We start from the raw sequence: 15,404 nt of genomic DNA, 5'->3' as shown, positions 1-15,404 counted from the left end.
ATATTAAGGCCACATTAAAACAATTTAAAAAATAACCCTGACCCAGTATTTCTCACCCAACTAGCATAATTGCCCCTCTCCACTCAAGAAGCAGGGACCATTTGCTTTTCCTCAAAGAATATGGAAAAACTACCTTTCACGTGAGTGATAGTTACTAGTTAATCATTACAAAATTCTCAGCACAGGAAAAACAAATTAACCTATAAAACAAATTACAGCATGATTACAGAAAAAGAGTTGATACAAAATATTTAGGAACTGGTGGTTACCCATAGGACACTGCTAGGGAATTCTGGGAGTTTATATTCAATTGAAGAGAATACCTATAGTTCAGAATTGAACTGTTGGGAGTTCTTACTGTTGAGCTTGGATGCTTACTTGCAGACATTTCATTATCCACCTAGGTAACATCATCAATGCAAGTGAATGTAAGGTTTTCTGCCTATTTATATGTAGGACTTGCTCTGCCACTTTGGTGGGGAAGTGGTTTTCTTATCGGCAATTCCTTGCTTAGACTAGTTTTCTATATGATTGTGGAGTCCTTTGTGCTGTCTGAGCTTGGTGGTATTCTTGCAGGCTGTATGGTTGTTCCTGCTTATCCTTATAGGGGCTGCTGGAGGGGATGTGTAGGCTTTTGTTTCCTTCCTAGGTTTCTTATTGTCTATTTTGTGTAATGTGATTTATCTCTAGGCATCGAATGATGATCAATTCATCCTTCAACAACTTTTTTGAAGGAATGATTATACTCAAATTATACTCAACACATCAGACACGAGGTTGGAGAAGAATGACTTACAATAGAAGAGAATGACTTAAGACTGACACTACACAGACAAGTTTAATTAATATATTTCAAGCGAAATAACACTAGGTTAGTAAGCAACTGGTCTTTAAACAGAATACTGCCAAAAAATTAACTAGGATACACTACTAAATTATCCAGCAATAGGTATCTAGTACTATTTTGCTCTACCCAACCTTTGCTCTTTCCTCCACAATGCAATAACTCAAATCATGTGATTTGATTCTCTCTATGGTATTCTCAAGTCAGCAAAGGTAGTCAAAGAAATTGTTCTCTGGTTGCTTTGGATAGAAGTTTACAACAGTTGTTTGGCAAAAGAGTGAAAGATTATAAGTATCAAGATGTTTCAAGATTTTGTATTTTTATTATTTAGAAGCAAGTAAGCTGCCTAGAAAAAGAAAACCCCATAAGCATATTTCTATCATTCTGAAAACAAGAGTAGTAGTTTATTTCAGAATAAGCTCTTTGGAAATGTTATTTTATAATAATTTGAATTTATATACACCTAATAATCCTATTGCCCTTTTCCTAGTTTAATAATTTCACCAGATTTTACCTCATGTCTCATAATTCTCCAGATATTTAATATAACTCTTCCAACAATGTTTATTTCACTCATTGTATCTGCTCCATATTCATCTAGATCTGAAGCAAATCTGTTCTCTTTCTTATCATCTAAAATAAAAAATGAAAAAATAAATAAATTTAATGACAAATACTAAATGTGCAAGTATCAGAACAAAGCAGTCATGCTTAAATCTAAGTTTACTATAATGGTAATAAACCACCCTGGCAAGTTGTATGTTATACCTCAACTTAAGAATACAAACATAATTCTCATTTTTTCCATTGCACTACTGAGCCAGGAGAAAAAAACATAACACTTTAAGAAACAGACCTGCAGGTCTGAATTTATGTCAGAACAATGTGTGTGTGTGTGTGTGTGTGTGTGTGTATCTACACACACACACACACACATATCTTTGGCATGTAACAAGGTGACCTGAATTTACTCAGATTAGATTCATATCCTGTTTATTTTGATAGCTACATTTCCTATTTCTGTCCCTTACCAGAAATAAGGGTTAGAAATACAGGTAAATATGGGTACAGCTATCTAACGTCACAAATTTAGAAAGTCAACTTTCTCTGTTAAACTGATGAATTAACAGCTTGCTATAGGGGCAGAATACAAGTTATGCACTCAGTTAATGGTCATTTCAAAAAAATTGGACAGAAGACTCATAACTAACACATGGTTCACAAACACACCTGGAACACGAGAGATCATCTGACATAAATCAACATCCAGAGCAGCAGCTCTCTGTAAGAGGTATCCCCAAGAATGCATTTGGACTTCATAGCCTAACAAAATATCTGGATCATACCTAAAAAGAGAAAGATATGTCTTCATATAACCAATTATTTAATTTAAATTTATTCATTAAAGCTGCAAATGTCACTAAATTAAATATAGTTATTTGGTGAAGTTTAATTCCCTACTGAGGTACTATGTGGAAAGGTGTACACAAATTTGATCTGAAATACTGTATACAGATAGTCCTTGACTTGTGACCACAATTGAGCCCAAAATTTCTGTTGCTAAGTGAAACAACTGTTAAGTGAATTTTGCCCCATTTTACGACTTTTCTTGCCAGTTGATAAGTGAATCACTGCATAATCACATAGTTAAGTGAATCTGGTTCTCCTTGAATTTGCTTATTAGAATGTTGCAACAGGTGATCACACGACACTAGGACACTGCAACCATCATAAATATGCGTCAGTTGTCTAGCATCTGAATTTTGATTGTGTGACCATGGGGATACTGCAACAATCGTGTGAAAAATGATGTCACTTTTTTCAGTGCCATTATAACTTTGAATGGTTCACTAAATGAACTGTTGTAAATTGAGAACTACCTGTATTTTGTCATTATTGTCAAATAATTGGATTGGGATTCAAGTGAAGATGACAAATTAATTTGGAATCTGGATTTTTGAATTCTAAAAAATGCTCAGGCTTCCTGACTAAAGGCATCATGGACCTGGAGAAAGCTGAAACTTTTTAAAAAAACAAAACAAAACAAAACTAATGGATTGAATTTATAGTTAAAAGGAAAAAAGTCCACAGCATTATCACTGAATTCATTAATTTCATAATAGTAAATTTCAATATATGAATGTATAACTTGAACTTAAAAAATTCCTGTTTTATTACTCTGAAGACAGCATGTTTTTTTCAAAATTGATTGATGACAGTTTCTAATTCAGAGAAACCAGTTTTATCGATCAGAAATATTAAGTGTCTCTTTATTTTAGGTTAAGCTATATAATATGTAAAATAAGAGTGAAACTACTAAACTTCATTTTAATGTGTTAGTATTCTACAAATTGGTTTCCACAGAAACTGAGTAAAGTAATCCAATGTAAAAATTACTTCCATTTCACAGTTGGAAAAGTGAAGCTGCCAGTTATTTGCAATGATTATTTTCTAAAAACATTGTTCAGTAAACATCTGACTTGGTTTTCTTTACAATGCTAGAGCCCTATATTGCTTAAACTTATTTTGTACCTCTTCCACCTAAAAATAAAAAAGGCCAAGTAGAAATATACCAATGACTCTTTGCTAGCCATGCCAAATTAGATGTATAACATTTTGGTTTCTAATTAATAAAAAGAGAGTCTGAAAGCTTTAATTCTCATAAATAATGTATTCAGATGAATGCTGGCAAGATTCCTAATGGTCTTAGTTCAAATAAAATGAACATGTCTATAAATTCTGAGCATGCCTAGAACCTGTAATGTTCCGTTCAGATAGAAAAAAATGTTGATCCACATGATAGATGACTATTCTAATGCTAATTAATTACTAATTAAAAATAAATAATCAAGAATCTATTTAACAGAAACATTGGCTGAAAAAATATATACATATATCCAAAACTATTTTGCTTACCCCTGTGCAGAAAATGAATATTTATATTCAGAATAATAATTTCATTCTTATCAAGACATTAAGTTTCATGAAATGTAGCATATCAAATCTTCTGCTGGGGGATTCACACATGGATGAATGCTTCTTCTTATAAAATTTTTTCTCTATATGGTAAACTAGACCTAAAAAGATTGACTAGCTCAGTGCGACTAGACTATGTGCACTATGTAACATAGAGTGTCAAGGATTTGTTTTTAGTGCCACAAGTTTTTGAAGGCTTTTTTCTACACAAAAATTAGGATAAATTAATTCAGAGGGGCATTTTTGTAAAAAAAAAAAAATGTCTCGATGCTTGAAATTATAGCAGTCTTTATAAAGTATTTTCTGTGTGTCTTTAGCTACATTTCTTTTGTGTGGGGATCTCTTTGGTAGGCAGAAATGGAGACCTTAGTGTAACTGATATAATACAGCTCTCAAGTTCAGAAATCTATCTAGCTGATAACACTGAAATAATAGGAGTACTTTGAATAAATAGCAATAATTGGGTGTGTATACTCTATAGTCTCTTAAACATTTCGGTTACTTTAATTCTAGTTAAATAACCACAGATACAATACTTGTGTGTGTGTGTGTGTGTGTATGTGTGTAACAATTTAAAACAATATGAACTCTTTATTATCAGCTTTTCTTCAATGGAATCATAAAAATTGATGATGTCTTCCACCGTTTAAAGTCTGGCATCTATTATTGCCCTAATGTTTATGATGAATATTACTAAGTGGACAAATAATATTTCTGTGCCCATTTCCAAATTCAAATCCAGTATTTTCAATTAAATAAAATTTATAGCATGCACTTTTTTCCAGGAGTTCAAGGCAGTATATAAGGCAGTCTTATAATTTTCCCCACTGATCTCAAATCATCCCATGAACTTTCATGGCTTAGAGTGGAGTTGAACCTGAGATTTCTTGGTGCCAATCAACCCTTCGACCATTATACTAGACTGGCTCTTCAATTATGTTGTAGCAAATCATGTAGAAGATTCCTAACTGACATATTGGTGAGCCTTTGTCTATAACAGTAGATTGGACTGAGATATATAGGTAAATAGATGGTTAAGTAAAATAGTTTTACTTATTTGATTTGCAAACTGCCAAAACTTCACTAAGACACAGATAAGAAGTTTGTATGAAATCTAAATTATGTCATACAGTTTTGTCCAACTTTAATACCTGAGAATCTTATCTGTGTTAATGTGATGGATTCATTGAATAATTTCAACATCCTGATAAGACAAGCAAAGTATTTATTAAATTTTAATGCAATTTAAAATTAAGATATGTAACGTGTTTGATTATAGAAATGCTACATGTTTATTGCTAGTGTTATTTTACACATAGTACATTAAAAGGGTTACTTCTAAAATAATAGGAGTAGTTACAGCTATTAAGTTTTTTAAATTCCATTTTCAGTTCTACTTGTTGGTACAGAATTCACAGAAACTTAGTTTACAAACTAAAAACTTTCATGAAGAAAGCCACTGCAATTTAACTAAAAAACTTCTCTGAGTGAAAATATATTAATATATTTCACCATCTATAACCAGAAAGTTTATCTGATAGGTGTGTGTGTGTGTGTGTGTGTGTGTGTGAGATTCAGTCCACAGAGATGTTTTTGCACTAGTCATTTTGACACCATTTGGTTATTTCTGTACATTTGTTTTGTATTCCTCAGTTACTAGAGATAACCAAACAATAAAAATTGTAGTCAAGTACACTGAATACATATTAAGAGATCAGCATTTATTTAGCTGTTCTTCTAAATTTTCCACCACATGCAGTTCATAGCCAAAGATTATTACACTGTATATTAGAATTATATGGTTGTAGTGAAAGTTTGATCATTTCTTCTTTTCTCTGCTGTTCTAGTAAAGCTATGAAATTTTCATTTCCACTAATCACAATTTAATGTGTCACCCAAATTAAAAAAAAACAACAATTTTTAATCAATAATAGGGGGAACAAGAAAGGTTTGTAAACTATAGGTTAAAATAGCTTATTTCCACTAACCAATATTAAAATGTATTACAGTTGTTAGGTTGAGCAATGTAAGCCACACTTAATAGGTCAGTCATTAAATTGTTTCAGAGAGACAACATACACATTCAAATTACCTAGCCTTCAAATGGTAAGGCATACTACAGATAGTATAAACTTCAAACCATTCCAAACCTTTATTTTATCTGCAAAGCAGTAATGATCTTTATATGAAGCTGACTAGAACAAGGAAGTGAAAATTAATGTATTCTAATTTGTGTCTTTGTCTTTCAAGAGTTCTCTAACTTCTACTACATCCAACAAAACTAAATTTGCAGTGATGATAATAATTCATAATATTAACAAAAGCTAATTTGAACACTGTTTTGTCCAATACAATATTTAATGAAATTAATGTCATAGCCAAAAATAATGAGCTAGGGAAAAAATAAAAAAATCAAATATACTCAAATCCAGGAGGTCATTTATTTGAAATATAGTTTCATACATTTCAACATTGAATTATTATTTTTCTAAATAAAACCACTGACTGAAAGTCTTGATTAATTCGATTTTAGAGGGAGTGTAACTTTTATCCTTCAAACAGTAAAAATATTGTATCAAAACTATCTGAAAGTACACATCATAGTCGTCATTGGCCAGCCCTAGAAGCTGACATGCAGCATTTCCAGAAGTGTTTACCAGGTAACAACTCAGATGTTTGGTTTGCCTTTTTCATGATAGAGAAATCAGTGTGCTTTCTTCATTCAGTGAAGCCTTCAGCGGTCAAGTCTTCATTTGATCTTCAGAGATAAAGAAAAATTGTAATGTTCTATTGTTTGGAATGATTTTTTTTAATGCAGACAAGTGATATTTTTCCTATACTTCCAAAAGGGTGGAAGACTTTAAAAAAGTAAAAGAACAGAATCGGTTTGCTATTTCCAAGTTGTTTTGTAAGTCAGACGGAGCAGCGGATTCCCAAAAAAGAGAAAGATAAAATTAATTTCCTTACCTGTAATTTTGTCTTCTCTGAACAGGAATCCGCTGCTTCGTCAGGACCCACCCTTTGCTGGTTGCTTTCAGCAACTCTAGTATTCTGGTTTCCTGGATTTGGTCAATGCCATTCTCATCAGAAGTTTTCTAGTTGGAGAGAGAGAGAATTGCAAATGTACTCTGCCTAGTACACATTTTCCTTGAGAATGTATTCCAGCCAGAAGTTTCAAAGATTAGCTTTCTGGATAACAGTAAGACTTCAAAGCTTTGGCAGTTGATTTGAAGAAAGACACATCTGAACTTCTATAAGTGCATGATCAGAGGATGCTATAAGAACATGTAAGGAACTTGAAACGATACACCAAACCGAATTTGGAAAAGGAGAAGTTTCCCTTTGGAGAAGACATACGTAAAAAAATTCATGCCTGCCTATTTATTTTTGGCTGTATCACAAAGAGCAATGAGTTTTGCTATGAAGTTGTCATAAAAGTCACCCTTTTCCTGCCTATCGGTAGATTTTTTAAAAGTTGTATTGTAAGACAGAAGTTTTCTAGATTTCACATGCATTTAGGGATATTACAACTTCAGTACTACTGATGTGAATTCTAGTTTAGCGATCTGAATAAGTATACCTTAAAAGATAAATATATTGTTATGAAGACCCAAAGCAAACTTTTATAAAACTGTTAAAATATGGGGACATAAGAAAGAGAAGGGAGACCAAAGTTGAACAAACTTAATCAGGAATTTATAAGCTGAAAACAAAAACAGAATACTACCTTTTAATAATATTCACTACCTCCTGGAAAAGTGCTCTCTCATCAGTAGCATATGTGACTTCCAACCCTGAGATACCAGATCTTGCTAGCAAAGGGGCATGTTCTCTATTACCTGAAAAGCAAATTGAAATGCATTTATTTCTTAAGAAAAACCTGGTCATTTCAGTTTCGACAGTGAGCAGCACAAATAGTACTGCAGGCACTCCCCCTTTCTCCACCTGTGCAGACAAAGCATGAACAAGTTCATGTCAATTTTTTATTTGATTCTATCATATTGAAAAACATACACGTTTTTGAATTTTTTTAGAATGCTATACCACTGATTTTTCTAAGGTTCAAATGCTATAACTTTTCACAAACATGCATCATAATAAATCATCATATGCACCGTTTTATTAATCTATACTAGAAAAAACTGTTGCATTATTTACTATAATAATACTAAAAATTTTCTTTAAATTTGAATCCCTGCTACCAATCTTTTATTATTCTACATTATGAATATGCCTGATTCAGAGGAAGAAAACCATGCTACATTAATCTCTATCAATATGCACCATTTAAATATTGCTGGTCTTCACATGACAAAGAGGTAGAATATTAATCAATATAGATCTCATTATCAAAACTGCCTTGGTATCCAAGCGCTAAGCTCTCTATGCAAAGCGCACCTTGCTTTCTCTTATACAAAAGATCATGGACTATCTTTTATTATTCTTATTCTTCATATAAACAGGAAACAAGCTGATGGGAAGGATTCTGGCTAGAAGTGAACAAACTTAATCAGGAATTTATAACACTTCAATGTAAGATAGGGTAGATTCTCCTTGAGGACAGTGCCAGACTATGATGATCAACTGAGATTAGGAATGATCAGTGAGCATTATGAAACATGGCTTTTCAGGCAATTACTATGTAACCTAAGGCCCATCCGTAGGACAAATGGAAAAATATTCAATAGTGTTAGAAACTAATTGATAATCACATCAAAACAATTAAAAACAATTAAAAACACATTTATTACTTTTAGTTCCAAGTAAATTATTTTTAAACAGCCACACAGTACATACATGGCCAAAATCAAGTTGAGGTTGAAACACTTTCATAGATGTTTCTATTTCAATTTGATCATGATTTTTGTTATAATGGTCCAACATTAGTCAATGTGTTTTTAGAATCTAAAAAGTTTATGGTAGAATTATCACAAATGAGATTTTACTTTGTCAGGCAATGGTATCTTAAATAAATCAAAAATTCAGTACTAATAACTCTGCAACATTAAATACAACTTCTGCTTTTTAAAGAAAATGTGCTAAATCTATTATGGTTGAATTCAGTCTATGTTTTCTTTTCAGTTTCTGAAGGCAGCCTCTAGAAAGATATAATTTAGTAAAAACAATCTGTGCTTTAAAATTAAATATTTTAAAGAAAAATGCTAGCAAAGGATGCTAAAGATAAGAATAGGAATTACTTAATAACCAGAAATAAAAGTGGATGAAAAGATATGTTTTGTTATCATGTTATGTTATTCAGAACTTTAATAACAACATAGTTACTGAATATAAATCTAAGAGTTTATTACTTTATTCTTGTAATTAAGTTTAAGTATTTTTTTTCACTAGCCTAAACCAGTGGTACTCAACCTTTAACAGCTGGAGAGCCACTTCACCATTAACTGTTGCAGAGCATAACATCAAACATGAACGTTGCAATCTTTTCTTCATGGTGCTACCTAATTTTTGGTGGTGTTTTTCACCATGTACAATATTTACTGAAACATGTCATGGCATATCATTTCTCCCCAGTGCTGTCATCCTTGTTTCTTATTGGTTGCTGGGGAAAAAAGGGAGGCTTCCCATTCTCTCCCATGGCTGCTGGGCTGGAGTGATTTCTATTCTTACCTGGCAGGGGAATCCCAGCAGCTCCTTCGCTTTCCTCCTATGGGAGGAGGTACTTCAGTGACTCCCACACTGCCGGTCCTTTGGTTAGTGCTCCCCGCGCTGCCTGATAGAATGGAGCGCCGATCAGATGCCTACACTGCGAGAGCCGCCTGTAGGGCCTCAAGAGCATCCAGCTCTAGAGCCACAGGTTGAGTATCACTGGTCTAAACAAAGCCAAAAAGGTACAATACAATAAGGGCCCTCTTTAGACCCTACAAAGATCAGAGAAAACCACACAACAACCCTTATGCAACATTTAACATATTCCATGTTCTATCGTTACTCAAACCAATTAAGACAGACTACCAAAACTGAATTCCTTGAACAGTCCTAGGAAATTAAAAAGGACTAGTTCAGCACAAGAGTTTTGAGGCCTGCCATCTAGGAGATGCTTTCCTCTTTATATATCTTCAGGACTTCTGCAGGAGCATGCTATAAGATATTAAACACTGTTTAATATACACTTAAGTAGGTGTTAAGCATTATAGCCCTTGCAAATGTTCATAAAAAGATATAAGGTGGAAACCATCTACTATGTCCATGATTCTACAATGAGATGACATGAACTTAAACACTAGCAAAAATCATTCAAAACCACATTTTATTAAATATGTTTATTAATACCTAAATACATAAATTCAAAATATTGGCATTGATTTTAAAGAAAACAAAATGAAATAAGGACCTTGGCTGGAGATAGATCTTGCTCTGTCTTTATCTATCACTATAGCACCAGTGATTTCCATTTTCTCAGTCTCTGGCAATGGTGTGTCAGATGAGATGCAGTAGAATAAAGCACAGATAGGGTCAAATTCAGGATCCGCCTCCAAATCTCTTCTTGTTCGAGCATGCAATTCTATACTTAGCAGTGTAAGATACTGTACCTACACAGAAAAGTTTACATTATCTCGTTAAAATAATTTAAAATAAAACATTATAAGCAAAACCTTTATCAACAATCAAGCATGAAATTATCCTTTAGCTGATTAATGTGAACTTTTTCAGGAATCAATAAAATCATGTAATTTAGTGGTAATGGATAAATCAGTGAGTGCCTAGGAATATTAGCCAATCTTGATTTAAGTACTTTCATTTTGAAAACTTCAAAAATGATCTGAGAAACATATATTAGGTATGTAAAACATTTTCAATTAAAAAAACGAGTTACCTCATGTAAAGCCTTTGCTTCTTGAAGGTTTTGTACACTTATTTTAAAACCGTAAGAATTGTTCAAAGATGGTCCTTCAATCTGAGAAGTTTCTTTCTTTTGAGTATTTATGGTAGCGAACTGGTTCTGTTAAATAAAACAACAAACTTCTAATAATTAAGGCTAATTTTTTGATAATTTAAATAATTTAACTCTCACAATCTTATTCACGTTCATTCAACTGGTGTGTATAAATAAATACTCAGATCATATTCCAAGTAGAAAATAACTGCCATATTGTTATAATTTCTAATGCTTTTTACAATTCCAATGGGAGTCTTTTTCTGTTAACACAAGACTTACAACTGGAAAGTGTCTTTGAAATAACCACATAGATAGGGAAAGCTTGTACATTCCCCTCTTCAATATGCTGCGCTCAATTATAGCTGATTACAAAAAACTGTGAATAGCTGCACAGTTAAAATACTGACTGCATCAGTAACACTGTGGTTTTAGCATTTATAGCTACATGTTATAGCCACATAAATTGCAACCTATACCACATACACTGTTTCCTAGGCTGTTGCTAATGCTTATTAACGTATCCTTCAATCAAAATGATCAGACTCAATATATCAAATGTGTTCTTCAAACATGGAAAATTTAAGTTCTCCAAAAAAGCATTAAATGTAATCAGTTAATTTTTAAATGCATTTTCAATAGGAAATGCACACTTTTATGTGTAACAGCTAGCAACAAGTTTTCGTATTAAGTCAGCAGAAATGAATCTAAAAGTGATTTCTGATATGGTGTATCACAGAAAGTAATTTTACAAATAATTCCTAGTAATTTTCAGTATTCAAAGGTATTTATTTTACTCTACTAGGCTCATTTCAGACTGCCCTATCATATAAACTTCCACAAAGAAGTTAATCTAGAATGAAATGAAGCAGGATAATCTTAAACAAAAACTTAAAAGACAAAAAATCAAAAGCCATGTTAGTATAAAGTTTCATTTTTTCTTCTTACCTTAATTTGTGTTGTTAAAAGTACTTTACGAAGTGCATCAACATTTTTTCCTCGTCTAGAACTAGATTTTTGAACATCTCGTCCTATGGCTTCAAAAAATATATTAATTTGTATTATACAAATTTCTATGCATTTCAGTTCATGTTTTAAGCAGCTTAAAATATAATGAGCATGCATACCAACAAAACAAGTAAACTGTAAGACCAAATTACATAAATACAACTCTGAATTAATTTCAATTCTTGGCAGAAGTGTATAGTTTCTTGTCAGGAATATTACAATGATAATCAAAAGTCCCTTCCAACTCTGTTATTCTATATTTATGCAATGGATTAAATTATGTACAAAAACTTTGAAGTTTATTTTAATTAAAAAGTTGCAGAGCACATGCTTTGCTTTCAGAACCTACTGGTTCAATCACTGGCAACTTCAAATGGTGAGTAAAAATAAAGAGTATTTTCCAGATAGAATACAAGTTGTACATGAAACAAGCAAATTTTAACCCCAATACTAAATCACGGAATGACATTTGATCACATTTTATTTTGATCTCATGTAAATTAGGTAAAAATTTTGCAAATTCATTAATGGTTTATTTACTTGGTTATATTTAAGATGCCAATATCTTTATATATTCAAATATTTGGGTATTTTAAATGAGTAAATATTAAATGACTATCCTTTATGTTTAAAGCCATATTTAATATTTTTGAAGGATGGGTAGTCAATCTAGTCTTGAAGGATATGGTGATATGTCCTCTTTTCAAGAGACCATCACTGAACTTCTCCTTTCTGGACAATTAACATCTAGTTTGCAATCTATTCTTCTCTTTGTGAGGAAGACTGTGGAAGGTATTTAGGTGGCAGCTACAAATCTTGGAGAAATAATTTATCTTGGTTTCAGATAGAGATATAGTAGATGTAAGGATAGTTGTGCCTGTCAGTGATTTTTGTGGAGCTGGGATGGGAATGGTACATCCATCCTTGTGCTCCTTGATCACGCAGCAGCTTTTGATATCACTGACTCCTTCTTAACCAGCTGCAGGGTTGGGAGTGGGAGTCACCTTGTTGTAGCAGCTCACCTATTTCCTCTGTGATTGTTTTCAGTTGGCAGTAATGGGAGATCATGTTCACAACCTCTCACTTGTAGAGCAATGTAAAGGTGTGTGGGAATAACCTTGAGAGATAGGAGGAAAAGCTGCAGGTTGTGGTGCTGCTATTGGTTGAAGCAAATTTTGTCCCAGTTGTTGTGTTAGTTGTATCATGGTGTTCTGCAAATGCTTACTTGTATATCTACTTGTTGTTGATTTTGCAGCAATCCTGCAATTTAGGGGAAGAGAAGTGGCCGCTGGGGATTGGAGGCCATTTTTAAAACTCTAAATGAAATCTTCTGCTTCTTTTAGGAAGAGGAAACTAGCAAGAGTGATCTTGCTCCTTGTAGTCCAAACAAGAAGCACCAACCATGAATACTAACACTATTTTTATTGTAAGGCTACAGTAAAAGAACCTTGCAAGTCTGAAAGCATTTTTCTCCTTCTATAATTTTACTTTCTAAAAAACTGGGAAGGTCCCTTCTAAGACACTTCCATATTCTTCTTCTGTGGGCTGAGATAACTTTCAAAGTTACTCCCACATTGTATTACAGATACCTCAGGTTCAAAACTCTGACCCTTCCTTGCAACATCTAACTAAACTGTTGGATGAGATTATCCATCAGTTCAGGTTTTGGTATCATGAGTACTCTAGTAATAGCCAATTTTGCATCTCAACTCCAGGCTGCACAGAGGAAATGGTCCGTTACTAAATCAGTGTCTGGAGGCCATTTAGGTCTGAATGGAGAGAAACAGACTTTGGCTCAAGCTGACAAGACTAAGTGGCTGTAGTATTGGGTTTCCCTGTGTTGGGTAAGTTTTCACTGTTGGTCTTGGATGGATTTGAGATTAGTAAGCAACTCTCTGGTCTTCTGGACTTGATGAGCAGGTGGCAGCTGACACACAAATTCATCTTGTGTGCCAGTTGTCTCTTTTTCTCAACTATAGATATGGTCCTATAGATAGTTACTCATGCCCTGGTCATCTAACAACTGGAGTTTGAAATGTGCTCTACATGGGGCTGCCCTTGAAGATAACTGGAAAGATACAGCTATTTCAAAATGCAACGGCCTGAGCAATCATAGATATCTGTTATGCCCATGTGTTACTACACAAACTGCAGTGGTTGTCAGTTGGCTTCAGGGTGTAATTTGAAATATTGGCCCTTACCTATAGTCCTTTATGGCATAGGAACTCATTTTCTTAGGGACCAACTGTCTGTAATAATTTCTGCCTATTTGGTACATTCAGGCAAAATAGATATGCCCCAGATCCCCTCGATTAAGAACTGCCATTTTGGGGGATTGAAGAGGTGTGCCTTTTCTGTCTCTGTCCTCAGCATTTCCAAGAGAAGTATAGTGTTAACTTTCCTGGGACTCCAGGCTCTAAAGACCAAGTCTGCAGCTAGTGCCTCTATGGAACTCATCGGATTTTTATTGGTTTGGTTGTTTTTAGTTGGACTGTCACTTTTTGTTTCATGCTTTTAACTTTTTAAATCTGGATACTGTAAGCCACTCAGGTGTTGTGGGGTGGGCAATCATAATAAACTTAATAGAATATAATAGAATTATTTATTGACTAAGTGTGATTGGACACACAAGGAATGTCTTGATGCATATGCTCTCAGTGTACATAAAAGATACATTCATCAAGAGAATGTATAACAAGTATACAAGAATATTACAAAACATAATACAGTAACTAACTGAATTTAGTTTTAATTGCTGTATTTCTTTGATCATAAGCTTACCTGATAACGGAGTAAATCCAAGTGCTTCTGGTATTCCTTGAGATATATGCTCCCTGATAGGTGTACTATGAAAGTAAATATCAGAATTGCCATCTGGTTCTTTGCTCAATGGGGAGACACAGAATGGTATTTTATTTTCCTTTTTGACAGATTTCTGTTCTTTCTCAGCTACAGTTTTATTTTCTTCTAGAGAAGACAATACGCCCTCCGAGTCTTCTAAATCCGATTGCCTAGAATTGGTGGATACAAGTTGTTGCCAGGGAGGAAGTCCTGGTGAATCAGGAGAACTATAATTGGTACAATCTTCCTCTTTTTTATCCTTATCTATTGCTGCAGTGACAAGTGGCGTTGTCTTTATTTTAATGGTAGACTTACTCATTTCAGAGATATTTACATCAAACTTTTCCATGGTTTGAGGTGATGTGGGATTTGAAGATGAAAAGCACAGATCTTCTAATTGTACAGCAGGTTTGCTTGGTATACCAGAATTCACAGCAACCTTGACTATCTGATGACATAGATTCTTAGGCAAAGACATATTGTTCAAACTCTCACCGATCTTTTCTATTTCAATTGATTTGATGATAGCTCTTTTTTTAAAATATTCATAATCTTCTTTGGCTTGAAGCCATGACTGAATTTGCTGGTAGCTTGGTGCACATTTGCAAGGCATAATCACTATCTTTTTGTCATTAATTTTACGGGTGTTCCTTTGTTTTATATCAGTAGAGAATTGGCTATTTCGAAGGGGAGAACCAGGCCTAGGACTCTGTGCCATTGCCAAAAATGCAGTCTTCCAGAGTTGTAGTCCCTCCAAAGAGAAATCTCCTTCAAATTCAAGTAGATCATTTGGAAGTCTAGATTCTACTGTAAGTACTCTTCCTCCAATCTCTCTGTAAA

The 15,404-nt window shown here is 33.6% G+C and overlaps 1 protein-coding gene across 2 annotated transcripts in view; it reads right to left on the bottom strand.

Moving 5' to 3' along the window:
* The window catches only part of REV3L (REV3 like, DNA directed polymerase zeta catalytic subunit), a 73,415-nt gene that overhangs the window by 16,165 nt on the left and 41,846 nt on the right, over positions 1–15,404 (bottom strand). The window contains exons 14-21 of one of the 2 annotated variants that reach the window (XM_087973350.1): positions 14,505–15,397; positions 11,664–11,752; positions 10,656–10,781; positions 10,173–10,371; positions 7,568–7,659; positions 6,788–6,915; positions 2,075–2,190; positions 1,359–1,477 (exon numbers count right to left, since the gene is read on the bottom strand). In XM_087973350.1, the coding sequence (XP_087829476.1) occupies positions 1,359–1,477; positions 2,075–2,190; positions 6,788–6,915; positions 7,568–7,659; positions 10,173–10,371; positions 10,656–10,781; positions 11,664–11,752; positions 14,505–15,397 (1,762 nt within the window). Of the gene's footprint in view, positions 1–1,358; positions 1,478–2,074; positions 2,191–6,787; positions 6,916–7,547; positions 7,660–10,172; positions 10,372–10,655; positions 10,782–11,663; positions 11,753–14,504; positions 15,398–15,404 lie in introns of both variants that reach the window. The other variant, XM_026666685.2, reaches the window with a different exon arrangement.

This window comes from Notechis scutatus, chromosome 1 (assembly GCF_049901735.1).
Source record: "Notechis scutatus isolate UNSWTSFEM ecotype Mainland chromosome 1, rNotScu1.2, whole genome shotgun sequence".
NCBI classification, from domain to species: Eukaryota; Metazoa; Chordata; class Lepidosauria; order Squamata; family Elapidae; genus Notechis; species Notechis scutatus.
The sequence above is the reverse complement of the archived record's forward strand: the minus strand, read 5'-3'. Positions and strand labels throughout refer to the sequence as shown.